Source organism: Tursiops truncatus, chromosome 15, assembly GCF_011762595.2.
Source record: "Tursiops truncatus isolate mTurTru1 chromosome 15, mTurTru1.mat.Y, whole genome shotgun sequence".
In the NCBI taxonomy this organism is placed as follows: domain Eukaryota; kingdom Metazoa; phylum Chordata; class Mammalia; order Artiodactyla; family Delphinidae; genus Tursiops; species Tursiops truncatus.
Window position 1 is genome coordinate 56456587 of NC_047048.1, and position 27116 is coordinate 56483702.

The window sequence follows — 27116 nt, forward strand, 5'->3', positions numbered from 1 at the left end:
AGAGGACTTTCTGGGGCATGCCACCAAGTGAGGACATTCCTGGGTACAGCCTGAGCTGGGAACACGGGCTCCTGGCTTCCAGTGGCAGCTGCCCTGCCCTCTCACTGGGTTGGCCAGCATACCATGTGAGGAAACAGGGCTGGGCTCCCAGCAGGCTCTGAGATTGAGGTTCCCCAGGAGGCCTCTGTGTGCCCAGCCAGCACAGTGCACACCACCCTCTTAGGCACCAGAACCAGCGTGAGAACCTGCTATGGACTTCCCGCTCCAGCTCCTCCTCCTGGCCTCATCCATCCCAGCAGGTAACGTTGCTGGCCTTTTTCTTCTTAGAGGGCCTGGCTTCAGTGAGTCCAGCCCTCTGTTGGCCTGGGCAGACTGGACTGTGTCTGGTCACAGGTTTAGCTGCTGACGTTGAAGGAGGGCATGGGAAGGCAGTGACAGGGAACAGTGACCCTCTTTGGGGTGCCCAGAGGGGCTGCATTGCTGGGGGCACATCTGGGGCACCTTCTGTGGGGCAGAGCATGGGGCTTTGCAGTGACCCCAGGCCTGCATCACGCTCCTCCCTGTCCCGCCCCCCAACTCAGGCCTGACCTCATGGGGCGTCTCCAGTCCCCAGGCTGTGCAGGGCGTAAGGGGTTCCTGCCTCGTCATCCCCTGCATCTTCAGCTTCCCTGCCAGCGTGGAGGTGCCCCACGGCATCACAACCATCTGGTACTATGACTACTCGGGCAACCGGCAGGTAGTGAGCCATTCCGGGGACCCCCAGCTGGTGGAGGCCCGTTTCCAAGGCCGTGCCCTACTGGTGGGGCGTGCCGAGCACAAGTCGTGCAGCCTGCTGCTGAGAGACCTGCAGCCCGAGGACGCGGGCTCCTACAACTTCCGCTTTGAGATCAGTGAGGGCAACCGCTGGTCAGATGTCACAGGCACAGTGGTCACCGTGACAGGTGAGGAGCAGGGCCACTGCCTGGAAGGGACTCCCAGACTGCTCCTGGCCCCACTGGCTCACAGACCCAACGCTGGTCCTAAATCCAAATGCAACCTCAATCTTGGCCACAGTTCCAGCCCCAGCCCTGTGCCCCCTGGCATTACCCCCAATGGACCCCTCGCATCCTCCTTCCCCTTGAAGCCCCCCTGCCCCAGGCTGGAGTTTCTAGGGCAGGAGGTCTCAGGTGCAGTGAAGGGGAGTCCCTAGCCTCCTGTCTTTTTCCTCAGAGGAGCCCAGCATGCCCACCATTGCCTCACCAGCTGAGCTGCGCGAGGGCATGGAGGTGGACTTCAACTGCTCCACTCCCTACGCGTGCCTGCAGGAGCCAGTCAGTCTGCAGTGGCAAGGCCAGGACCCCACCCGCTCCATCACCTCCAACCTCCAGAAGCTTGAGCCCACGGGCATCATCCACCTGGAGACCCTCCACATGGCCCTGTCCTGGCAGGACCATGGCCGGACCCTGCGCTGCCAGCTCTCGGTGGCCAAACACAAGACTCAGGGCGAGATTCACCTCCAAGTGCAGTGTGAGTGTGCTGGGGGCCACGCCCTCTTTACTGAGCACACGTCTGTGGCTCCCCCGTGGAAACAGTCCCTTCTCCAGCCTGTAGAAACAGCCAAGCTGCACTCGGACCAAAGGGTGGGGCAGGTGGAGAGAGACTACTAAGCCCTAAGGGCCACATTGAAAGGCTCTCTTCCACCTCCAGTCCCCGAAGCTGGGCTGGGCAGAGAAGAGGAGACACAAAAAGCCAGAGAATTGGGGGTCGAGCAGCAGGGGCCCTGGGATTTAGCCCAGCCCTGGAGGTTGCCACGGAGGCAGGGGTTTACCCCTTTCCTGCCTAAGGCCACTCATACTCGTGACCAGGGTAACACCCAGACATGGCAAAGAGGCAGTGGGAGAAAGTCCGAGTTTTCACTTGGTTATGCAACTTCCCATCACAGTAAAACAGGGCAGCCTGTTCTAGAACGACTGCTGTACACAGGCATCAGGCTGGCCGCTGGCTCCGCCATCAACTAGATGAGCAAACTTTGGGCAAGTTACTTGCCTCTCAGAGCCTCTGTTTTCTCATCTGTATAGTGGAGGTAATAGTAAATTCTTTCTATCTCACAGGATTGTTGTGAAAATTAAAGGAGTGCTTGGTACCTATTAAGCACTCAAAAATATTAGCTTCTATTATTTTCATATTTACATAGATTAAGCACTTGAAAATATTAGCTTTTTTTTTTTTTTTGGCCACACCTCACAGCTTGCTGGATCTCATTTCCCTGACCAGGGATTGAACCTGGGCCACAACAGTGAAAGCCCAGAATCCTAACCACTAGTCAACCAGGGAACTCCTGAAAATATTAGCTTTTATTAGTATAGTTACATAGAGAGAGGCTTTGGAACAAGATTTAAAGAAGTGCAGTTTCTTTGTATTCCTTTCTTGTAACTCAACAAATGAGGTAAACATTCTGAGTGAATTTGACTCTGCCTTTGGCCCCTCCATTAGGTGGTTGGTCCCTTGCCAACAGCTACCACAAGCCACTAAAGCAAGCAGTGTGTCCATGACTCTCAGATAGAAGAGAGGTAATGGACATGTCATGAGGCAGAAAGCCATAGAGGGCAGCGTAGGCTGGACGCTAGGCCAAGCATCACAGCATCAGGCTGTCAGTGGAGAAGGAAGGGATCAGGACTCCTCACAAGGTGGGGGGCAGTGCCTGCCCTGGACGGGGGAACTAATGGGACTTATGATTTATCTGGGTGGGCTTCCTTAAGGCAGAGTGTTGAAAGAGGAGAGGAAAAATGCCCCCTGCCTTCCCTGAGCACCATATTCGACACCCCCCATCATGCCTTGCAGATGCCCCCAAGGGTGTGAAGATCCTCCTCAGCCCTTCGGGGCGAAACATCCTTCCAGGTGATCTGGTCACACTCACCTGCCAGGTGAATAACAGCTACCCTCAGGTCAGTTCCGTGCAGTGGGTCAAGGATGGGACGCACCTCAAAGACCAGAGTCATGTACTACAGCTGCCCCAGGCAGCCTGGGCCGATGCTGGCATCTACACCTGTGAAGCTGGGAATGGCGTGGGCTCTTCGGTCTCACCCCCTGTCAGCCTCCACGTCTTCAGTGAGTCCTGGGTGAGCCTGGGTCTTGACCAGAGGGCAGGGAGGTGTCCAGGCCATGGCAGCTGAGGGAAACCAGGCCAAGGTGCCTCCTGGGATGCCGGTAAGGAGTCCCAGCCTTGTGTCAGACAGATGACAAACCTCCCTGGCAGTGAACAGGGCAAAGAGATGCGTGGCCAGTCCAGGAGGCTCCTCTGCAGAAGGGGCGTGATGTAGAATGGGCAGAGATTTAGGCTGATTGGCTGCAGCCCTGAGGGTTTGGGCCTGGAAGTCAGCTGGGTATCCCCCAGTGTGCCCTATGTTGCCCCCCCAGTGGCTGAGGTCCAGGTGAGCCCAGCAGGCTCCATCCTGGAGAACCAGACAGTGACGTTGGCCTGCAACACACCTAAAGAAGCGCCCAGCGAGCTGCGCTACAGGTGGTACAAGAACCACGCCCTGATGGAGGACACTCACAGCCGCATCCTCCAGCTGCGCTCAGCCACCAGGGCTGATACAGGCTTCTACTTCTGTGAGGTGCAGAATGCCCAGGGCAGCGAGCGCTCTGGCCCGGTCAGCGTGGTGGTCAGCCGTAAGTGGTGGGGGGGGTGGGGCACTGGACCTGGGAGCAGGGCTAAAGAGTAGAGCCCCCTGCAGAAGGGTTGGGGTCGTGGGCCCAGGAGCCCTTGAGCTCACATCTGGTCAAGGCTTTGACATCCCCGGCCTTCAGTTTCCTCCTATTTAAAAAAACTTTTGGGCTTCCCTGGTGGCGCAGTGGTTGAGAGTCCGCCTGCCAATGCAGGGGACACGGGTTCGTGCTCCGATCCAGGAGGATCCCACGTGGCGCGGAGCGGCTGGGCCCGTGAGCCATGGCCGCTGAGCCTGCGCTTCTGGAGCCTCTGCTCTGCAGCGGGAGAGGCCACAACAGTGAGAGACCCGCGTACCACACAAAAAAAAAAAAAACCAAAAACTTTTTATTTTGAAATAAGTTCAAACTTTAAAAAAGTTGCAAGAAGAAAACAAAGAATTATCATATACCTTTAACCTAGATTCCGCATTTGTTAATATTTTTGGAAACATGATTTTCTCTCTCTCTCTCTAACTATATATTATATGTGTTTGTATATATATGTGCTCACACATGCACACATATACATGTATGTATGTATATATGCACATATATGTGTGCGTGCATGCACACATTTTCCTCTACATATATACTCTCTATCCACATGCATACATACATATGCACTCTATAGGTATACATACACACATATTCTATCATCTGTCTATCCATCCATTTGTATTCCTGAAGTTGCAGGCATAATGCCCCTTTACCCCTTAATTTCTCAGCATGTATTTCCTAGGGTCACTCTCATGCATAATCACAGTACAACGATTGTATGTAGTCAGGAAACTTAACATTGATACAAGGCCATTGTCTAATCTACAATCCATATTTAAATTTTACCAGTTGGTCCAATAATGTCCTTTAGGTAATTACTTTTTTCTGGTCCAGGATTCAATCCAGGATCCTGCATTGCATTCAGTTGTCAAGTCTCTTTATTCGCCTTCATTCTGGCATAGCTCCTCAGCCTTTCCTTGTCTTCCTTGACATTGAGCTCCAACGAGCACAGGCTAGTTGTTCTGTGATGCTCTCAGTTTGTGTTGGTCTGAATGGAGCAGACCGAACCAGTGCACGTGGGCAGGAACACCGTGGATGTGATCCTGTGTCTGTCTCCCTGTGTCACATCAAGAGGCACATGGGGTCAGTTTGTCCCATTGCTGGGAGTGTTCACTTTGATTATTTGGGGCAGTGCTGCCCACTGCCAGGTTTCTTTGCCAGTTTTCCCACCTTTAAAGTGGGGTCCCTGGATCCCCACTCTCAGGGTGGCCACAAGGATTGACTGGGATGACAGAGTGATTTGCCCAATCCGGGATAGACACTCAGGAGCTGCTGGGGTCACTGCCCCTTTCCCAGGGCATTATGGGACAAAGTGGGTTCAGGAGTCATAGGCTATAAGGGGAGATCCAGGAATGCCCCTGTTGAGGGTAACAGGTCTGCCCCTCATCTTCACACAGACCCACCCCTCGCCCCGGACCTAACTGCCTTCCTGGAGACACAGGCAGGACTGGTGGGCATCCTCCAGTGCTCTGTGGTCAGCGAGCCCATGGCTACTCTGGTGTTGTCACATGGGGGCCTCATCCTGGCCTCCACTTCTGGGGAGGGTGACCGCAGCCCACGCTTCAGTCTCTCCTCTGCCCCCAACTCCCTGCACCTGGAGATTCGAGACCTGGGGCCAACTGACAGCGGAGAGTACACGTGCTCAGCCACCAACTCTCTTGGGAATGCGTCCTCCACTCTGGACTTCCATGCCAATGGTAAGATGGCCCCAGTGAGGCTAGTGGAAGGAGTCTGAGGAGAAGGCCTTCTCTGGCACCTTCCTCCTGGGAGCCCAGAGGGGTCAACTGAGGGCCTGAACTAGTTGGCTAGAAAAAAATCACATCAAAGATATGAGGTATACAGTCATCCCAGCCTCAGAGGTTCCTAGAAGTCAAGGCAAAAAGGGAAACATGGCAGATTGAGTTATTCCTTTAGTACCCATTCTGACTCTGAGCTTGAAGGGTTCTTCAACGCGCATTCATTTGTTTTTTATTTATTGAACATTTGGGGCAGACTCCGTGCTAGGAGTCAGATGCAGAAGGCCAAGTAGAGAAGCTGGGTCTTGGTGCATGTGCTGCCCTTCCCTCTTTCTGAGGCAGACATAGCTAATTGACCAAGCCAGGTTTTTGACATAAGCCTGGGATCTGGCTCAGAATCCTTCCCAGCCATGCTTTAGCCAGCTACTACCAATAAGAGCTGAATTGGCATTCAAGACCAGACCCTCCTGGATCATCAAGAGATTCACAGAGCTGATGCCACGATGCCCAGAGCTCCCTACAATTGAGTTGGGAGAGGGGAACCCAGGGGCGCTTCCTGTGGTGGGTGGCATGAAGCCACAGGCATGCAGGGGAGCCGAGCCTTCCTCTCTCCCTTTCCTGCTAGCAGTCCGCCTCCTCATCAGCCCGGCAGCAGAGGTGGCAGAAGGGCAAGCAGTGACACTGAGCTGTAGGAGCAGCCTAAGCCCGACACCTGACACACACTTCTCCTGGTACCGGAATGGGGCCTTCCTTCTCAAGGGCCCCAGCAGCAGCCTTCTGCTCCCCGCTGCCTCCAGCACTGACGCCGGCTCATACCACTGTTGGGCCCAGGATGGCCATAGCACCAGCGGGCCCTCCTCACCTGCTGTCCTTACCGTCCTCTGTGAGTAGCCTTCCCACCAGCCCGTGGCTGCCGTGAGGAGGATCAGCCCATTGGAGTCCATCAGCCACCCCCACCTCCTCCAGGCTCTCCTGGCCCCGTCCTGCCCTGGGGTCTAGATGAGGAAGGCAGCCACGAGCCTAGACATCGCGGACCTCGACACCCAGGAGTGAAATTTGGAGACCGAGGCTGGGGAATCTCATTTCCCAGCCCCAGTTCCATTAGGGCTCTGCCTCTAGCCTCAGACCCATCATTGACACCATGTCCAAACTTTGTCCTCCAGAGCTGGGCCCTGGGACACTGTACTCATATATGTGCACACACCCCATAGGCTGTGCCCTCACAGGTGCAGACACGAAGGCAGAGCCTCTCCGCACAGGGACTGCGTCCTGTCAAGGGTGGATGCTTTTGAGGGGCTGACCAATGTTCAGGACATACTTAGCTTCCAGAACACTTTCCCTGACATGTGCAGGAGTCATGTCCGGGGACTGTCAGGAAGAGCAGGTGCCTCTAGGGGGTTTTCTAGTGTTCAGGGTGAGATGACATGGGGACTTTGGCCCCAATCTTCAGAAACTTCTAGGAAGAGGGCATTTTAGGCATTATCTATTCTCACAGGAGCTGGCTTGGAGATCAGAGATAAGAGGCAGGAAGGATCTTGGGGGAAGGGATGGGGTGCAGAGTGGAAGCAGAGAGCAAGACACCCATGGATTGCTAGGTAGGCACCTGCTCAGGAGCACCTGGAGGTTATGCAAGGTGGCTGCTTGCCTATATGGTACCTCTCTCCAAGCTAGAAAATGGCACTCCTTCTTCTGAGAAGATGCAGTCCAGCGCTAGGGCATAGCTTAGCACAAGGGGCATGGGCTGAGGTCCTCCCACCCTTGTCTGTTTGTCCTTGTGTCGTGCACAGCCTGCACAGCTGTTTGCGGCAGCTCTGGGTACCTGCCTTTGCTCGGTGTGTTCTGGGAGCCTCGCCAGCCTTTAGCGGACCTGTGGGACCCTGGCAGAGGCTGTGGGAGAGTGCCCATGCTCCTCTCCCTACAGATGCCCCACGCCAGCCCATGTTTACCGCCCGGCTGGACCTTGATACTGCAGGAGCTGGGGCTGGACGGCGAGGCCTCCTCTTGTGCCGTGTGGACAGTGACCCCCCCGCCCAGCTGCGGCTGCTCCACAGGGACCGTGTCGTGGCCTCTTCCCTGCCATCCGGGGGCAGCTGTAGCACCTGTGGGGGCTGCTCCCAACGCACAAAAGTCACCAGGGCCCCCAACCTGCTGCGTGTAGAGATCCAAGGCCCGGTGCTGGAAGATGAGGGCATGTACCTGTGCGAGGCCAGCAGTCTCCTGGGCAATGCCTCTGCCTCGGCGACCTTCGATGCCCAGGGTGAGGCGGGTCAGGGAAAGAGTCGCTCAGGGTCAGGGGCTGGTACTCGGGACCCCATTCCTTTGCAACCCCCAGCTCTAAGGTGGGTCTATTGGATGAAACCACCTTTGGTCAGCAGTGGGAGATTGCTTTCCTCCCCATGCCCCATGGGCACCCCAGAGGGCCTCCTTCCCACCCCCTCCAGGCAGGGAGGCTGGACCACTGGCCCCGGGGTCTGGGGGGAAGACATCAAGGTGAGGCCTGTCTCAGTAGGCCTGTGCTGCCTGTTCTCCAGCCACTGTCCTGGTCATCACACCATCGCACACGCTGCAGGAGGGCACTGGAGCCAATCTGACTTGCAGGGTGGACCGGGAAGCCGGTGGCCCTGCCAACTTCTCCTGGTTCCGGGATGGGGCACTGTGGGCCCAGGGCCCCCTGGAGACCCTGACGCTGCTGCCTGTGACCAGAAGGGATGCTGCCCTGTATGCCTGCCGCATCCTCACCGAGGCTGGTGCCCAGCTCTCCACCCCTGTGGTCCTGAGTGTGCTCTGTGGGTGATGGGCAAGGGCAGGTCTGGGCCCTTGGAGGGTGGAAGGGGTGGTCTGGGGGAAACAGGGCTGAGGTTGGGTTTGGGGAGGCAAGAACTTGGCTCGGGTGTGGGCAAGTGCAGGACGGAACTGCGTGTGTGTGTGTAACGGAGTGTGGCAGGTGAAAGGTGATAAGCTGTGCTGGGGGTGGCCTGAGCTCCCCACTGTCCCTGCAGATCCCCCAGATCCTCCAAAGCTGTCAGCTCTCCTGGATGTGGACCAGGGCCACACGGCTGTGTTCATCTGTACTGTGGACAGTCGCCCTCTTGCCCAGCTGTCTCTGTTCCATGGGGAGCACCTCCTGGCCACCAGCTCAGGGCCCCGGCTCTCATCCCGTGGCCATCTCCAGGCCAAAGCCACGGCCAACTCCCTGCAGCTAGAGGTCCAAGACTTGAGCCTGGCGGACTCTGGCAGCTACCGCTGTGAGGCCACCAATGTCTTGGGATCGGCCAACACTTCCCTCTTCTTCCAGGTCCGAGGTGAGTGTCAGTCCTCTGAAGCTGTGGTGGACCCAAGTGCCCTGGGGGCCACTCTGCATATTTATGTATAGATGTATAATATATAATATACAAATGTGAGTATATATACATATATATACACATGCATATGAATATATTCATATTCTTCATTTATCTATCTATATTCTTCTGTAATAATCCTCCCTAAGTGAATAAACCAGAAAAAAGGAAAGTTAATATCAATAATGCTGCAAAGGCCAAAGAAAAACACATTTTTTTTCTACCACAATGACAAACATCAGTTTTTGAACATTTTCCTTGGGCTTTGATTCTGTAGAGAAATTGAAGGGGCTTGCTCATGGTCACGTGACTGGTCCCTGGCACAGTCTGGGCTCTCAGTCACCACTCCGGCTGTCCCTCCTTTTTACTCCCTCAATCCTGGTCTCCTCGTGCCTCAGACCCAGGGGGCACTAGGGACAGCCCTTTGCCCGGTCCCCAATTCCTGGGCTCTCATGACTTAGAGGTTGGGTGCAGAGTTGGCTGGAGAGAGCTGAAAAGAACTCAAGATTACACAGCTGCTAACTTCCCCTTTTAAGCACTTGGTCACCCATGCTGAGGCCAGCTCATGATAAGGACAATGGCACTTGGCATGACCTAAATCCCTACCATTTCAGTGCTTTATGAGGTCAAACCAACATTTGTCAAGAGCTAACATGTGCAGGTGCTGTGCCTGGCACTGGGGTTACAGGTCACACAAGCTGAGGGGCCAGGTGAGGCTCACCCTCTGGTAGGTGAAATACGATTGACAAAGCAAAACCATAACTCAAGGTGGTGGGCAGTGAATGCTAGGTCAGAACCAGGGCACGGGAGTCAGGTGCAGGAGAGGAAGAGGCGTGGAACTGCAGTGGGGCCCTCAGTAGTGGTCTGGTTGGGGAGCTGTGGCTCCGGGACACAGGCTTGGGGTCTTGCAGTCCTCATGTGGACACACATGTAGTCCCAGAATGTGGGACGGTATGGCAGAGGGCCCTCACCTGCTCTTGGTTTCTCCCTGCAGGAGCCTGGGTCCGGGTGTCACCATCGCCTGAGCTCCGAGAGGGCCAGGCTGTGGTCTTGAGCTGCCAGGTACCCACAGGGGTCCTGGAGGGGACCTCATACCGCTGGTATCGGGATGGCCAGCCCCTCCAGGAGTTCACCTCGGCCACAGTCCATTTTGCAGCCATAACTTTGAGCCAAGCTGGGGCCTACCATTGCCAAGCCCAGGCTCCAGGCTCAGCCACCACGAACTTGGCTGTCCCCGTCAGCCTCCACGTGTCCTGTAAGCACTTTTATCTCGTTTGTGTTTCCTGGGGGATGAGGGAGCCAAGGGCATGACTGGGGAAGGAGATGCCGAGCCCCAGGTCCTGGGCTCTGCCTCCGAGAGTCCTAGATGAGGGACCACCTGGTTGGGCCCTGACCACTGCCTGCTTTGTGTAGATGCCCCTCGCCAGGCCACACTCATCCCCCTGATGGACACAGGCCCTGGGCGACTTGGCCTCCTCCTGTGCCGTGTGAACAGCGACCCTCCAGCCCAGCTACGACTGCTCCATGGGGACCTCCTCGTGGCCTCTACCCTACAAGGTGTGGGGGAGCTTGCAGGCAGCTCTCCCCGGCTACAGGTGGCTGTGGCCCCCAACACGCTGCGTCTGGAGATCCACAATGCAGTGCTGGAGGATGAGGGCGTTTACACCTGCGAGGCCACCAACGCCCTGGGCCAGGCCTCGGCCTCAGCCACCTTTGATGCCCAGGGTCAGTGTAGGGGTGTGAGTGTGTGTGTGTGTGGCTCCTTTAAGAGAAGAGGAGGTTGGAGAGGGTTCTGGAAGCCTGGGGCACAGGCAGGAGGGTTGAACATAGGACAGTCTGCATTCCCACCCTCCTTAAGGGCAGCAGTCTCCAGACCTGGTTTTCATGGAAAACCTTTTTTATTTTTATTTATTTATTTTAAAAATTTTATTATTTATTTATTTTTGGCTGCGTTGGGTCTTCGTTGACTGCGCACGGGCTTTCTCTCGTTGCGGCGAGCAGGGGCTACTATTTGTTTCATTGCAGGGTGCAGGCTTCTCATTGCGGTGGCTTCTCTTGTTGCAGATCACAGGCTCTAGGCGCACGGGCTTCAGTAGTTGTCGCGCACGGGCTCAATAGTTGTGGCTCACGGGCTTAGTTGCTCCGCGGCATGTGGGATCTTCTCGGACCAGGGCTCCAAACTGTGTTCCCTGCTTCGGCAGGCAGATTCTTAACCACTGCACCACCAGGGAACTCCCTGAAAACCTTTCTTAAAAACAGAATTTTACATGAATGCCCAGTGGATAAAACTAATCAGAAAGGGGACACTCAAGGAGAAACCACAGCAGGGCAGATGAGGCCTGTAGGGGTCAGGGCGCCACAGAGAGAACTCTGCTTGGGACCACCTGACAGATGATGAGCCATTTCCTAAGCTCCATATCTGAGCCCCACTTACAGGTGGGTCACCTGTGCCTCCCAGAGACCGAGGGGCTTCCCACCCTCATGGAGACAGTTGGCTTGCTTTACACAGCCTTCGGTATTCCCTGGTGTCCCCATGCCCTCCTTCTCTCCCCAGCTGTGAGTGTGCAGGTGTGGCCCAAAGCCACCGTACAGGAGGGGCAGCTGGTGAACCTGACCTGCCTTGTATGGGCTACCCACATGGCCCAGCTCACCTATACATGGTACCAAGATGGGCAGCAGCGCCCAGGTGCTGTCCACTCCATCCGCCTGCCCAACGTCACGGTCATGGATGCTGCCTCCTACCGCTGTGGCGTGTTGACCCCTGGCCAGGCACTCCACCTCTCCAGACCCGTCACCCTGGACGTCCTCTGTGAGTGTGGCTGGATGCAGGGTGGAGCTGGGAGGAATGACAACAGCTTGCAGGGATCAGGGCATGGCCAGAGCCTCACAGGCATCCACCCCAGGAACTCAGTAACGAGCTGGCTGATGGAGTACTGGACAAGGAGTTTGGGACCACTGGGGCAGAGAAGCAGTGCCCCAGATTGGGCAAGTGGAGGCCTTTGGGGGTGGGGAGCCAAGGTCCTCTTGGTTAGAATGCCACCTGAAAACTGGCCTCCTCACCACTGTGGTCCCTGAACTCCTTCTATGCCTTCGTGCCTCCGTAGATGCACCCCGCGGCATGCGCCTGACCTATCTCCTGGAGAGCCGCGGCGGGCAGCTGGCCCTGGTGCTGTGCACAGTGGACAGCCGCCCACCTGCCCAGCTAGCCCTCAGCCACGCTGGCCGTCTCCTGGTGTCCTCGACCACAGACTCTGTCCCCAACACCCTGAGGCTGGAGCTGTGGGAGCCTAGGCCCAGTGATGAGGGTCTCTACAGCTGCTCGGCCCGCAGTCCTCTGGGTCAGGCCAACATGTCCCTGGAGCTGCGTCTAGAGGGTGAGGCAGGGCCCTAGCCAGGCCCACCAGGGGTGGGATCAGTTATGGTGACTGGCCAGCCCAGCTGACCATGTCTTCTTGGTACAGGTGTGCAGGTGACCCTGGCTCCATCAGCCACTGTGCCCGAGGGAGCCCCTGTCACAGTGACTTGTGAAGACCCTGCTGCCCGCCCACCCACCCACTATGCCTGGTACCACAACAGTCGTTGGCTGCAGGAGGGGTCAGCTGCCTCGCTCTCGTTCCCGATGGCTACACGGGCTCACGCGGGTGCCTACACCTGCCAGGTCCAGGATGCCCAGGGCACACGCAGCTCCCAGCCCACAGCGCTGCATGTCCTCTGTGAGCGAGTGTCCTTGGCTAGGGGTACCCAGGGTGGATGGAGGGTGCTTCTGGGCCCTGGTGTGGGTGGGCATAGGACTGCAGGGAACCTGGGAACGGACACTTGGGGAAAGAAAGACATAGGTGATGAGGGAAGATTCCTTAAGGTCCTGTGAACCCTGTCTGGAGGAATCTGCCCACAGGACTCCTGAGAAGCTGTCACTTCCCAGAAGTGACCATTTTCCCAGAGGTTTCAGCCTCACCAATGCCAGGCAGGTGGACAATGGATAGCACAGGGTTTCCAAGCAAAGCCCTCAACTCTGCCCTGCCCCACAATGCAGATGCCCCTCGGGACGCTATCCTGTCCTCCTTCTGGGACTCAAGGGCCAGCCCCATGGCCGTGGTACAGTGCACTGTGGACAGCGAGCCACCTGCCGAGCTGGCCCTGTCCCGCGATGGCAAGGTGCTGGCCACCAGCCACGGGGTCCACGGCTTAGCAGTGGGGACGGGCCACGTCCAGGTGGCCCGCAACGCCCTGCGGCTGCGGGTGCAAGATGTGCCCTCAGGTGACAAGGACACCTACGTCTGCACGGCCCGCAACTTGTTGGGCTCAATCAGCACCATGGGGCAGCTGCAGGCAGAAGGTGAGCAGGCCAGAGCGCAGGAGGGGCGCCAGTGCTGTGGGGTCTGAGTCCATGTGAGGGGTGGGGCTCCCACAAAAGGGGGCTGGCTGGCCTGACCTGGTGGGGAGGAACAGCTCCCCCTGGAGGGGGTTGCCCAGCCTGAGGGGGAGAAACAGCCTGGCCCTTGGAGAGCTCCCTACAGAGCGGGCGGGGCATGGAGGTATGGCAATGTCCAAGGGGAGCTTGGGAGCAGGGGAGACATAACCTTGCCCTCACAGGGCCCAGACTGCGGGTGGGAGCACTGACCTGCCCTGGGGAAACCAGGGATGGGAAGACAGACATAACCCTACCCTCAGGGAGCTCAGTTTGAGGGACAAGGTGCAGCCCCACCTTGGGGAGTCCAACCTGAGGGCAAGACACAGCCTCACCCATCGAAAAGCTTGAATTGATGAGAGACGGAGGCAGAGCTTTGCCCCGGAATTCCCCGGGGCAAGGAGGAGAGATAGCCCTGTTCTCAATCTGATGGGGGAGACACAGTCCCACTTTTGGGGATCCAGATCCCAAGTCAGATCAGGCTTTCCCATCATGCACAGAGGCCAACCCAGAGACTCCGGCTCCTACAGGCCTACAGATCCCTAACCACCTCTGGTCCTGCAGGTGTGCGCGTGGTGGCTGAGCCAGGGCTGGATGTGCCTGAGGGCACAGCGCTGAACCTGAGTTGTCACCTCCCTGGCAGCCCTGGGCCCATGGGGAACTCTACCTTTGCTTGGTTCTGGAATGGCCGGCAACTACACACAGAGCCTGTGCCCACCCTCGCCTTCACTCATGTGGCCCTCGCCCAAGCTGGGATGTACCACTGCCGGGCTGAGCTCCCCACTGGGGCCACCACCTCTGCTCCAGTCATGCTCCGGGTGCTCTGTGAGTGTGACATCCTCCCCCTGCCCCAGTCTTCCCACATCTCACACGCCCACTTCAGGTCTTCCTCCTCTTCTGTCTGCAAAGAGCAAGGACTTCACAGGAATGGAGTCCTGGGTCAGAGGATTCCCAGTGACTGATGTGTGATCTTGTGCATCCCTGCCTTGGCTTCCTTATCTGTAGAATGTCAGTCCCCTCACCTTGTGAGGAGTACACAAGATAGTATACAGTAGGCCCTCATTAACATTGGCCCCCTACTTTATTCTTCACCAGGGACCCATACCGTATCAGTAAGCTATTGCTGTGTAATAAGCCACCCCAAAACCTAGTGCTTAAAACGACAGCCATTTTTCATTTGCTCACAATTCTGTGGGTCAGAAATTTGGGCTGGGCTCAGCTGTGCAGCTCTGCTAGTCTTACCTCATGTGGCTGCATTTGCCCAGTGGCTGAACAGAGGCTAGATGGTCTAGGATGGCTTCACCCTCATGGCAATTGGGGCTGGCTATAGGCTGGGCCACATGTATCCAGCAGGTTGGCCTGGGCTTCCCACATGGTTGTTTTCCAAGGACAGCAGAAGATGCAAGGCCCCTTGAGGTCTAGCCCTGAAGTCATACAATGTTATTTCTTCTGCCTTCAAAGTGAGTCACAGATTTAAGGAGTGAGGAAACAGGCTCTCCCTCTTAATGGGTGGAGCAGCAGTCATCTTGCATGGGGTACAGGGAGGGGAGGAATTTGTGGTTGTTTCTGCAATCACCACACTCCCTGTCTTCCCACAGACCCTCCCAAGACACCCACCATGATGGTTTTTGTGGAGCCCGAGGGTGGCGTCCAGGGCATTCTGGACTGCCGAGTGGACAGCGAGCCCCTAGCCAGCCTGACCATCCACCTTGGCAGTCGGCTGGTGGCCTCCAGCCAGCCCCAGGTTGCTCCTGCCGAGCCACACATCCACGTCTCAGCCACCCCTAATGCCTTGAGGGTGGATATCGAGGAGCTGAGGCCTGGTGACCAGGGGGAATATGTGTGCTCTGCCTCCAATGCCCTGGGCTCTGCCTCTGCTGCCACCTACTTTGGAACCAGAGGTGAGGGGGGCTCTATCTCTCAGGCCACTCTGCGTAGAGGCCCAGTTCTCAGGTCCAAAGGCTTCCTTCTGAGGTCTTTCCTGAATCACTTCTGCTGCAATCAGCTTGTCTAGTCTAGACTGATTTCTTGAAGCTCCTTTGCATGGGGACGCTTCTGAGAGAAAGTGAAACTTAGGTTTCATCTTGGGGGAGTCACCTTAGGAGGGAGCATTGGAGGCCTGGAGCCACAGCCACCCCTAAACCCCACCCCTGTGTTCCAGCCCTGCATCGCCTGCATCTGTTCCAGCAGCTACTCTGGGTCCTGGGGCTGCTGGCAGGCCTCCTCTTCCTACTGTTGGGCCTGGGGGCCTGCTACGCCTGGAGGTGGGTCTGGAGCTAGAAGGTGGACAGAGTTACCTCATCCTTCCCCCATGTTCCTCCCACCAAATTCACAAGCTCCATACTTCCTAGCCTGTCCCTCTCTTTGCTCCAAATTTGGAAAGCCCTTCTAGAATCGTCTCTAAATCTATCTTTCTGTAGTTTTCTTCTTTTCTTATCTCTGCCCTCTCACTGCTGAAGAAAGGGCTGGGGAGGAAGAAAGTAGCCTACTCTCCACAAATCTCCCCAGCGCTCTGTGTAGTGAGCAGTCTGGGGTGAAGCTTACAGGGTGGGGGAAGGGAATGGGGGCAGGCGGGGGAGGGGAGAGGCTCTCTGAGTCCACTTTTACCCTTGCAGAAGGAGGCATTTTCATAAGCTGAGAGTGGGTGAAAATTCAATGGAGATGGCTTCTCAGAAGGAAACCACACAGGTATTCGTTCACCACGTGGGCACATGCAGACACAATGCTCGGCTAACCCGCACTGCGGGGCTGGCACCGAGAGATTACTCTCATTTATAGGATGGTATCTGGGGCTAGGCAGAGAGTAGGGAGAGAGCATAGTGACCCAGCGCCCCCTGAGAAGACAGGGGGAGCCATATTCTGACTGGGGCAGAGCAGTCACGTGCTTGCTGCATGGCTGCCTGAATGACTGGAGCAGACATTCTGAACTGAGCAGCATCACCTCTACTTCCAGGACACATCTTGTAACACGGGACCCCACCTGGGTTTTAGGGTCTCTCTTCCCCACTCCTGATTCTGCCCATCACCTGGGCAGGAGTGAAAGTCTGTTTCTCCTCCCCTGTAATGTGTCCCCTTCTTCAGATAATCCATTTGGTGGGCCAGGGCTCCCAGCCACATTTCCAGTCATGCACACTCTCACCAATCCCCTTGGGACCCCTACCCAAGGCTGGGGACCTGGGGGACTGCCCTCCAGAGTTAGAGGTCAGGTGATGACTACTCCCAGAGTCCTCCAGTGACCAGAGTTTTCTCTGTGGGAAGCTCATTGATCCTGGTGCAGCCACATTTGTGACCTCGTCCTGTGCTCTGCCCCTGAGCTGACCTGTAGCATTTCCTGCCTTCAGGGGGAGGAGGTTACCGGAATCTGTGACGACTCGGGCCCTGTGAACAAGGCAGCATTGGGTCCTGCCTGCCTCCATGAAAACAGCCCTGTGGCACCTGACTTTCTATGACCTGGCTCCAAACCCCAAGAAAAATGGGTGGTGAGAGGTGGAGGTGAACATCAATCTACCAGGAAAGGTGTTGACCCTGGGGAACTCTGAAGAGAAATGAATTGACCATGTCCATGTCTCTTTCTCTTTTCTCTGGATCTCATCTCTCCATTGATATTCCAGTGCATTGCCTCTTCATATCTTTCTCCTCCAAGCTTACCCTGGACATTTGAGATGGATTAGAATAGAAGAAAAGCTTTCTACATCATCACAGGCTGGTCAAGGCACTCTGTACTAGCTAGAATATAAGCTAGGCTACTCTAACAAGACCAAATACAGTAACTTCAACGTGAGAGAATTTGATTTTTCTCTCCCATACTAGTCTGGGAATGTTATGGTGGTTTAAGATGTTGGAGCTCTGGATCCTTCTATTTTGTTTTTCTCCATCCCTAAAATGTTGCCTTTGATTGTGAAGTTCACAGTGATGCCATTGCATTCACACTTCCTCCAGCAAGAAGAGGGAAGAGTGGAAGTTAAAGGCATGCCCATTCCCATTGTGGCTACAACCCATTAGTTGTGCAGGTAATTTCCACTTACTTCCCATTGGCTGGAATTTAGTCATATGGCCATGCCAAGCTGCAAGGGATTCTGGGAAATGTAGTTTTAAATTATATATTCAAAGGACTCCCAACTATCAACTCATCCCTGAGACTTTGACATTGATGGGAATGCTGCCAGCAGGCCACGTTCTGTCTCAGTGCCCATCTACTGAAGGCCAGGGTGCGTCTTTGTCTATTCTGGTCATGGGCTTCCTGGAGGAGGTAGTCTCTCTCACACATTAAGACTGGGAAATCAAGAAGGTTTCATGGTCCCTAGGGAGAGGGAATCCCAGGCAGTTGGGTTGCCTGAACAGGCATCTTGTGCCAGATCTGGCTTCTGGAAGAAGAGATGCCCCCATTCCCACTCCCCCAGCCCCAGAGAATGGGGAGCAGAAATGGTATCAGCAACCTTGTTTCTGCTCCAAGTGCATTCCTGTCCATGATCAAGTGAGCTCATGTCCTCTTCCTGGAAGCTTGTGCACCAGGGGCTGTTAAGACAAACAAGGGTCACTAAGAAAGAATAACATGCCCCTAGGGAAGTCAGTGCCTGAGGGGAAGCAGTTCTCAAGTGGGCTAGGGACTCCCCTGGTATCCTGGTGGCAGATGGTGGGAGGAGCAAAGAGCCCACCACTCTGGGATTTGAGTTGAGAAATGTGAAGAGAAGTGGGGAGTTGGCATAGGAGCTAACAGGTTGGGAAAAAATTGGAGGCCAGGTGAGATTTATGTAGCCGTGGCTGGACCCTTCCAGTCCCAGGTCCTATACTTATTAGTGCCTGATTGCCAGGCTCTTCCTGAGAGTCTATCAGGCATGTCCTCCCAGTAAACATCCATCCTGTGACATAACTGGAATGAGTCTCTTTCTTGCAATCCAAACTGTTGGACTGGAACACAGAGGATTCGAATGTGAGTAGGGTTTATTCTGGGACACCATCTGCTGGAGGTGGCAGTGGGTGCAAATTATATGAGCTTTACCACAAACTACTTTATGCTCAAGCAATTCGTGCCCCTTCCTTCTCCGTGACGCTCTGGGCACTGCTCACCTCTGCTGCACACATGACCAGCACTGTGCTTGGCATGCAGTAGGTAACCATTTAATAAACACTGTTTTTTCTACATTGCTCTCAAGTGGGAGGGTGGAAACTGTGGGCTAAAACCAGAGATGGGACAAGGAGAGAGCAAGCTAGATGCAGCCGGATGTTTTGAAACTAAGGAAGAGAGGGTGATGGGAGGACCACGGGTAGCCACAGAAGGGATGGCTACTGGAGGATTTGGGAACATTTGACTTGGAGTCTTCATCTGCTTCTGTGCACCTCCAAGGGGACGTAGGTCCACCTGGGATTGGAGGGTTCTCAGAGGGGTTAGTTTTGTCCACCCCTAGTGGTCTGAGGCTCCTCAAGGCTTTTAAATAAACTTTTAATTCAAGGGTAGCACACATACAGGAAAGTGCACACATTTTAAGTGTACAGTTCAATGACTTTTCACAAAGTGAATATACCCGTGTAACCAGCACCCAGATCAAGACACAGACCATTACCAGCCCCCAGAGTCTCCCTTGTGCCCCTCTCTCCAGTCGCAAGCCCCCAAAGGTAACTAGTATCCTGACTTCTAACACCATAGGTTTGATGTGTCTGTTTTTGAACTTTATGTGGGAACCATACAGAATGCAGGACGACTTTGGAAAACTGTTTGACATTATCTATTAAAGCTAAAATACCCCTGTCCTATGACCCTGAAATTCTACCCCTGGGTATTTGTTCAAAAGGATTACGGGCTTATATCTGCTGTGAGACTTGTACCAGAATGTTTATAGTCACCGTTTTCCGGGTCACTCTTCAGAATGAGCTCTGTTTACAGATGGTGGGTGTTGCCCATTACACAAACACTTCGAAGGCTTAGCTCTCACTGGCTTTCTTCCCAGGACACTTCCAGATGCCCCTCTGGAGAGTGACACTAACACACCATCTGATAAATCATCTTTCCCACCGTGTCATTGGTCACGAACACCAAGCTGATGAGTGGCACTTCTAGGACCCTTCTTCTTCAACTTTGGTCCAATGACCCCAGCCCCTCCTCTGCAACCTCCGAATGTAAACAAAGAGTTGCTCTGAGATTTTAGCAGAAAATTCCTCTTACATGCTTGGACACAGCTTATCTGAGTTTGGGAGGCATCCACTTTGCAAGGACTCCAGTCCCTCTATGGCTTTTAAGCTACGTGTCCCCCTCATTTTATTAGCACTGACTGTGCGCCAGGTCCTGTGCCAGGCAGCGAACATTGTCCCAGAGCCTACAGAACTTAAGGTCTGGAGGAGAGAGACAAGGCAATGGGCAAATGCATTGCTGTGTGAGATGTGGTGCAGTGAGAAGGATAGTGCAGGGGACAGTGGCCGGCTTCGAGTCAGGGAGGGCCCCTGGACAAGAAGACACCAAGGCCACGGTCTGCAGTGTGAGTAGGAGTCAGCCAGTGTGCTGAAGCCTCCCCTCTGCCTTCAGAGTCTGGCTGCCCTGGAGGTTGCTCTGCTTCCCTGGCCCCCAGGTCATGGGACTTGCGCCACCTCCGGGCCAGGGTGCACATTGGTGTTGTCCTGCCCCTGTGACCTCTGGAGCTTTCTTAGCTGCCCCTCTCTTCTTCCTCTTCAGGACTGTTTCCTTTATGATGGTCGGCACTTGTATCTTCCTAATTTGCCCTCTTTCAGGATCCACATTCTCCTTTGGGATCTCCAGTTGAGCTCCTGTTTCAAGACGGAAGCCTGGTCTCTCTGTTCACCCCTACTCCTCCCCAAAGCCTCTTCGGATGAGAAAAGAGATAGCAAAATGGACCAAGAGTGTGACAGGATGCCTTACTCTCTGCCTCTTGGTCATCCAGCAGGAATATCAGGAATTCTGTCCTGGAGGCGTGGCCTCTGCTGCTGTCGGTCCCCAGGACAAAAAGAGCCCCTCTCTTTCCCCGTTCAGGGAGGATGTGGGGAAGAGTAGGGGTGGACAGAGAGGCCCAGGCTCTTTCATCTTGAACCAGGAGCACAACCAGAGATTCCAAAAGAGAATGTGGATTCTGAGAGAAGGCAAATTAGGAAGATACAAGTTCTCATCCACAGGGGGAGGGGTTGATGCCTCTCCAGCCTGTCTACACTGGAGCACCCATCATGACCAAAGCCATCTATGTCTGTACTAGGTCTCGTTCCCCATTACAAGGTTTCATGTGCAAGTGACCTATTAAGAACGTGTTCCCAAAAAAAAAAAAAAAAAAAAAAAGAACGTGTTCCCAGGGGAGACCAGTAAAGGGGTGGAGGAAGCAGGACAGGCAAAGGGAGCAAGCTAAGGACCCATGCATATGAATGTTCACAGCAGCATTTTTTATAACATCTCACAACTAAGAACTACTCAAAGCTCCAGCAACAGTAGTGTCAGTGAAAGAAAAGTGTGGTTATAGTCACACAATCAAATGTTACTCAGCAATGAGTATAACTGAGCTGAAGCCACACACCACAGGCTGGATACATCTCACAAACTGGGGAAAATATTTGCAACTCATACTCCAGACAAAGGGTTCATCTCCCTTATATATAGAGTTCCTTCAAGTTGTTAAGTGAAAGACCCAACAGAAAAATGAGCTGTGGATATGAACAGGCAATTCAGGGAAAAAGAAATACAAACGGCTCTTAAATGTTTGAACAAATATTCAACCTCACTCATAAGACAAAATGCAAATGGAGACTGCGCTTTCGCTTTCAGACTAGCAAATATTACATTTTGATAATTGTGTTGGTAAGGTTGTGGGAAAATGAGCACTCCAGATATTGCTGGTACAACTGTGAATTGGCACAAATCAGAGGGCAATTTAACTCTATCTACCCAAATCACAAACACACATATCCTTTGACCCAGCAATCCTGCTTGTAGGAGATCATCTCACAGATGAAGTTGTGTATATAATTATCCATTACAGCATTGTTTGTAATAGTAAAGGGACTGGAAACCATTTATATGCCCAAGAGGAGACTATGAATAAATGATAGCATTCAGCTATTAAAAATGATGAGAATGCTGCATACTCATTAGAATGGCTAAAATTTAAAAGGTTGGGGACTTCCCTGGTGGTACAGTGGTTGAGAATCTGCCTGCCAGTGCAGGGGATACAGGTTCGATATCCGGTCCAGGAAGATCCCACATGCTGTGGAGCAACTAAGCCCGTGCGCCACAACTACTGAAGCCCGTGCGCCTAGAGCCCGTGCTCCGCAACAAGAGAAGCCACTGCAATGAGAAGCCCGCACACTGCAGCGAAATGAAGAATAGACCCCGCTCACTGCAACTAGAGAAAGCCTGTGTGCAGCAATGAAGACCCAATGCAGCCAAATAAATAAATAAGTAAATAAAAATAAAAGGTTGACAACACTAAAATGTTGGTGAGGATATGGAGAACTCTGACACATTGCTAGTGGGAATGTAAAATGGTACAGACACTTTGGAAAATAGTTTCTTTAAAAAATTAAACATGCCCTTTACTGTATGACCTTGCAATTCTACTTCAAGGTACTTACAGATGAGAAAAGAAAACACGTTCATACAGATTTACACAGCAATTTGTAGCGGCCATATTTAGAAGAGCCCAAACAAGAAAAGAACCCAAATGCCTAGCTGGAGAATAGAGAAACCGTGCTTCCCCCTTACCATGGAACATAGCACTACAAAAGAGCAAATTACTGCTACATGAACCAATGCAAATGAATCTCAAAAACAAAGAGGGAAGGAAACCAGACACAAAAGAGTACATGTTTTATGATTCTACTTGTTTGAAGTTCTAGAACAGGCAAATCTTATCTATAGACAGAAAGTATATCAGTGGTTGCCTGGGGTTAGGAGTGGGAGAGATTGACTCGGAAGGGGCACAGGAAAACTATTTGGGGGTGATGGAAAGGTTCTATCTAGATTGTGGTGGTGATTACATAGGTGTATAAATTTATCAAAACTCATCTAATTGTACACTTAAAGTAAGTACATTTTATTGTAATTTTAAAATCCAAAGTAATCATAGTAGAATAATAGTAATAATCATAAGAATAGTGTTGGGACTTCCCTGGTGGCACAGTGGATAAGATTCTGTGCTCCCAATGCAGGGGCCCAGGTTCGATCCCTGGTCAGGGAACTAGATCCCACACACATGCTGCAACTGGGAGTTCGCATGCCACAACTAAGGAGCCCACCTGCTGTAACTAAGACCCGGCACAACCAAATAAATAAATATTAAAAAAAAATAATAGTGTTAATGTGGACTTCCCTGGTGGTCCAGTTGTTAAGACTCTGCACTTCCACTGCAGGGGGCACAGGTTCAATCCCTGGTCAGGGGAACTAAGATCCCATATGCTGCATGGCAAGGCCAAAACAAGAAAGAAAAAGAAAAAGAATAGTATGTTAAGGAGACCACTGATAGGAAGGATCTCCAAGGGTATTAAGTGAAAAAACTCAAGGTACAGAAAAAAAAAGAGGAAAAAAAGTGTTTGTATTGTCGTGGACATGCATAAACTAATCTAAAAGCCTATACAAGAAGCTTATAATAGCTTCCTGTTGGAGGGGCGTGGTCTGAGAGGATGGGATGTCCCCTATACCTCTCACCATACTTTTTGATGTTTGAATGAGGCCAACATAGGTTACCTTCCCCACTGCAACTCTTACTAACTGAACTGGCGCATTTTGAATTCTCATAAACAAACAGATTTGCTTAAATTTAACATCCCTCGCTATCGGAATACTTGCTATTCGCTATCCGAATTTACTACTCAGTACACAAACTTTTTAAAACAAGAAACAAAAGCCAAAAGGCTCCCGCACGTGTGGGAGTCTATGGCTTTGCGCCATTCCTCGCCCCACCCCCACCCCCCGGCCACCACCAGGGACAAAGGGTTGCACCCCTCTCCGCCCGCCCGCCTGTTCCACCGCCTCGCCTTTGCCGTGCAGGGAGCCCGCAGGACCGCGGCCTCCGCTCGTCCTCCCGACCGACCCGCGCACCTCGGGCACAGGCGCTGGCGGCCACCACGGAACAGAGACTAACTTGGGGCCTTGGCCGCACCTGCCTGTCGCGGTCGCCCGGGCATCCCTTCTCCTAGGGCCCGCCAGTCTCTCACCCGGGCGACTCTGGGCGTGACTGGTGTCTAGGCGAGGACAAAGGTCCGATCCAGGAGACTATGGAGGGGGGCGCTTCCTGGGCAGACCGGAGCAGCAACAGGTGGCCCCCTAGCACTGTCCCCGCCTCCCCGCTCTGGTCCTCAAAGGCCCTTCCCGAGGGTCCCTGCCCCATCTCCACTTCCCACCCCAACGAATAGGGGGCCCTCTGAGACCTATGCGGCGGGTTGGCTCGCGAGGGTCTCCCGCCCCACCGAGCTCTAACCCCTAGACGCGACAGGGTGGTCCCGGCTCCCCGAGGGCACACGCCGGCCGGGGTCAGGACTGATGGGCTGAGATGGTGGCGCGGGCAGGCGGGGCTCCGTGCGGGGTCGCGCGAGAAGGGGGTTGCGGGCCAGGATGGGGGTGCGGGAGGGTTGGGAGGCGGCGGGACGGCTGCAGAGGGCGTGGGTCGGCCGCGATCCAGCCGGGGCGGAGCCGAGAGCTGGGAGCCACAGCTCAGACGCTAGGCGCTCACAGCTATGCGCCCGGGGTATCGGAGAGCTCGAGGGTCGCCGGCGTTGGGGCTGCTGCTGCTACTGCGACTACCGTGGCCGGTGTGGGGGGCTGAGGCGTTTCAAGGTGAGTGGGAGTGCGCCGCGAGGTCGCTGTCGGGGATGGAGGGTCGGAAATCCCCGGGGATCGCGCGGTCCAGGAGGACAGGCCATGGGGAGGGTTTGGGAGAGTCTCTGTGGGAATTGCCCAGGGACTCTCAACTGCAGTTGTGCTGGCCTCAGGGCCCAGACTTGCACACTGTGCCCAGATACCCTGTGTCAATGGCGAAGCAGAGTGGCAGGGCCCCTTCCCTTCAAGCAGCCACTTAGCAGCCCCAAACCCCTCTGGATTCTCTGTTGTGGCCCCATCCGCCAGTATGAAGGTTCCTGCACCTTCATCTCCTAGGGTTCAGCGGGCCTCCATCCTCCAGGAAGTCCGAGACCACCGGTGCCCTGGAGTCCCTGTTGCGCCCTCACACTAAGGGACTAGCTGTGGCCTCCACACTCATGCATCATTCCATGTTCACCCCCTCATCCCAGGGCCTTGGGGCAGTGTGTATATTGTTTATATTGTTGCCTTGTTTGGTTAGATAGAAACGGCTTCAAACAGAAGGTGTCTGTTTAGCAGGGCCCTGGGGGAAGACTGCAGCTCTGTCTCTTCTCAGTTTGACCTCTACAAACTCTGTGAGATGGGGCTGATGAAAACCTCTCCCAAAGGGTGGGAGGATTGGCGGAGTCCTGTACATCAAGTGCGTGACAAGGCGGGCAGGAAGGGCCGGGCAGCCTGGGGACAGTGGGTTCCAGAGCACTGTGCAGGGGTGGGGGGGCGGGTGGCAACAGGGATAGGGTCCTGCCCTGTTCTGGGGCGTGGAGGGGGAGGGATGACAGACCTCATGCCTTTGGGGATGGTCCCCAGGCATTCTGCTGCTCCCTCCTCTTCAGCCTGGGGTCAGGGGAGGATGAAGGGACCCCTGGGAGGAATGGAGAGGGACACTATGCTCCCCAACACCACACTGGCTCCTCAGTTTCCACTCCCATCCACCTAGTCACCACAGCTCCATCTCTGCCTCCTTGTCCCCGTCAAGGTGCCAATGGCCAGCGTGTGTGCACAGGGCCAAGAGGAGAACCCACACTCACACATGCACACAGGCACACCTTCCCCTCTCCACCCTGGGAAACCCAGGGCCAGCTGGACCTGGTGCTCCACGCCGAGTTAAGTCCTCTCTAGCCTGAGACCGCCCCCACCCCCCACCCCGCACTCAGACCCCTCCCTACACTGGCCCTTCAGCCTCAATTCCAAGGCCCTGCACCTCCCCACCCTCACCCCCATCTACCTGATGGAAACTGCTGATCCAATCAAGGAGGGCTTCTTGGGAGAAGGGGACTTCCTGAAGTGGCTGCGATTCCAGGTCTTTGATGATGGGGTCTGCAGGAGGAGGTGGAGAAGGAGAAAGGAGTCGGTGTGGCCTGGCAGGAGTTGAGCCACTTCCATGGGCAGCCATCTCAGCCTGGGCAGGGCTGGGGCCAGGGCTGGGCGGGGGTTGGGGAGCTGTCAGTTCTGGGAGCTGGGCTTCCCCAGTGATGGAGGGAAGGCTGCCTGTAGGCTCTGGGCAGCCTGAGGTCTGATTCCTGCAGGGCGGGTGTGGTGAGAGTTTCCGGGGTCTACTTGGCAGGGGGGCTGGGAGCATTCCAGGGGAGCATTCCAGGCACTTTCTGAGTAATGCTTCACTCTGGTATTCCTCCTGGAGCCCCCCTTAAGCATTCCCGTCCTGGAAGCACTCAGGCTCTGTCTCCCAAACAAACCCCCCCACTCTTGAAGACTCGAGGAGGGGGCTTCTGGGCCAGTGTCCCTGGAAGCCCTGCCCCCAGCATGAAGCCCCCAGAGGGAGCTTTGGGCAACATCTGGCTGTTGTTTTTCTCAGATGGTGGGGGAGACACAGGCGTCCTGTCTTCACACATCTCTCACCCTAAAAGTATCTGCTGCCCAGTCTAAAAATACCTGAAGCTGCCTCCCATTTCCTTTCCCCTCTGTATTAGGGGCCTTGGTCTCTTCCTTGTGATCTTTGACCCCAATTCTCCCCTCCCAAGGTCAGTGGGTCTCCCAAGTGCCCAGCTGAGCAGTTCTTCCCAGGCTCCTCTGTCTCTCTTCTGCCACCTCCCTGGTGGCTCCTCAGTTCCAAGGATGCCTCATGGGTGGCCACCCTTCTCCAGGCTAAACTTTTTTTTTTTTTTTTTTGTGGTACACGGGCCTCTCACTATTGTGGCCTCTCCCGTTGCGGAGCAGAGGCTCCGGACGCGCAGGCTCAGCGGCCATGGCTCACGGGCCCAGCTGCTCCGCGGCACGTGGGATCTTCCCAGACCGGGGCACGAACCCGTGTCCCCTGCATCGGCAAGCGGACTCTCAACCACTGCGCCACCAGGGAAGCCCCAGGCTAAACTTTTGAGTATTGAAGATGGAGTCTCCTGTTCCTGCCTGCTGACATCCTCTAACTCTATCCCTCTGTTGTCTCCAATTTCCCTATGTCCCTCAGGTTCCCCTCACCCTGTGCTCTGTCCTCTCCCCAGGAAACACCCCTGGAGAGCCAGTCACCCTGCACTGGGTTCTGGATGGACGACCCCGGCACATGGTCACCCTGGAGCAGCCGGTCAGTGCCAGGTCATCCCTTACTCTGCAGAGGCCCAGGGTCTCTCAGCCCCTTTGCCCCTCCCCAGATATCAGCGTGGCAGTTTCGCTGGGGTCCCTAGATCCCCAGAGTCCTTCAGGCCCCTCCCCGAAGGTTTGGCAGGGGCAGGTGGGAGACGTCTAGCTGGAGAGAGGCTGCACACATGGAAGTCATTTTCCAGTTTCCTCTCCCCCACCTCCTCCTTAACCATCTCTTCCCAGTGTTATTCAGGCCACCTCCACCCCATCAGGCAGAGGTGGGGCCAGAAGCTTTTCAAGGACCTCTTTAAGAAAACACCAAAATATCTTCCTTTTGCGAAGTTTACCAGAACATGTGACCCTGTGGATGAATTGCTGTCCTCTCCAGGACCCTGCCATTTAGGGGCCTGAAACTTGTCTCACTGGCTCACGCCACTTCTGCCCAGTAGTCACTCTCTCCTAGTGCCCCCAAATGCAAGCCCACCCTGTTTTGTTTCTTCTGGATGCTCTGTCCCAGTCTCCTCCCAACGGCCATCCATCACACACTTTCAGAATAACCTTGCCCCCATCTG

General features: G+C 54.7%; 2 protein-coding genes and 1 long non-coding RNA gene across 21 annotated transcripts in view; 2 read left to right on the top strand and 1 right to left on the bottom strand.

Moving 5' to 3' along the window:
• Nucleotides 1-19008, top strand: SIGLEC1 (sialic acid binding Ig like lectin 1). 2 transcript variants are annotated; one of them, XM_019950931.3, is made up of 21 exons: nucleotides 3-299; nucleotides 582-941; nucleotides 1210-1506; nucleotides 2821-3087; nucleotides 3397-3651; nucleotides 5142-5441; nucleotides 6106-6363; nucleotides 7402-7737; nucleotides 8012-8266; nucleotides 8480-8782; nucleotides 9816-10076; nucleotides 10235-10546; nucleotides 11376-11630; nucleotides 11926-12195; nucleotides 12283-12534; nucleotides 12855-13157; nucleotides 13794-14054; nucleotides 14828-15130; nucleotides 15391-15493; nucleotides 15845-15917; nucleotides 16571-19007. In XM_019950931.3, the coding sequence occupies exons 1-21, from the start codon at nucleotides 251-253 to the stop codon at nucleotides 16676-16678; spliced, it is 5181 nt and encodes a 1726-aa protein (XP_019806490.1). In that variant the 5' UTR covers nucleotides 3-250; the 3' UTR covers nucleotides 16679-19007. The 2 variants fall into 2 exon arrangements, with proteins under 2 accessions (XP_033695914.1, XP_019806490.1); XM_033840023.2 differs by lacking the exon at nucleotides 8012-8266 and having other exon boundaries at nucleotides 1-299; nucleotides 16571-19008.
• On the bottom strand, nucleotides 10712-25447 carry LOC141276529 (uncharacterized). Of its 2 annotated transcripts, none has more exons than XR_012326236.1 (3): nucleotides 25238-25447; nucleotides 11473-11657; nucleotides 10712-11065 (listed from the first exon to the last, which is right to left on the bottom strand). It is a non-coding gene; the product is annotated as an uncharacterized lncRNA (long non-coding RNA). The 2 variants fall into 2 exon arrangements; XR_012326235.1 differs by having other exon boundaries at nucleotides 10712-11069; nucleotides 25238-25445.
• ADAM33 (ADAM metallopeptidase domain 33) overlaps nucleotides 23855-27116 on the top strand; it is an 18089-nt gene continuing 14827 nt past the window's right edge. For 12 of the 17 annotated variants that reach the window (XM_033840992.2, XM_073792742.1, XM_073792740.1 and 9 more), the window contains exons 1-2: nucleotides 23855-23991; nucleotides 26469-26548. In XM_033840992.2, coding sequence (XP_033696883.1) covers nucleotides 23892-23991; nucleotides 26469-26548 — 180 coding nt within the window. In that variant the 5' untranslated portion in view covers nucleotides 23855-23891. Of the gene's footprint in view, nucleotides 23992-25465; nucleotides 26549-27116 lie in introns of those variants that run through there. The other 5 variants (XM_073792737.1, XM_073792746.1, XM_073792748.1 and 2 more) reach the window with 3 other exon arrangements.

What these genes read in the sequence shown, in the direction of transcription:
- SIGLEC1 (XM_019950931.3), top strand. Translation starts at nt 251, where the DNA reads ATGGACTTCCCGCTCCAGCTCCTCCTCCTGGCCTCATCCATCCCAGCA. An exon ending in GGCGACCTTCGATGCCCAGG is followed by an intron (nt 7,738 to 8,011) that starts GTGAGGCGGGTC and finishes CCTGTTCTCCAG; the next exon opens with CCACTGTCCTGGTCATCACA. An exon ending in CACCTACTTTGGAACCAGAG is followed by an intron (nt 15,131 to 15,390) that starts GTGAGGGGGGCT and finishes CCTGTGTTCCAG; the next exon opens with CCCTGCATCGCCTGCATCTG.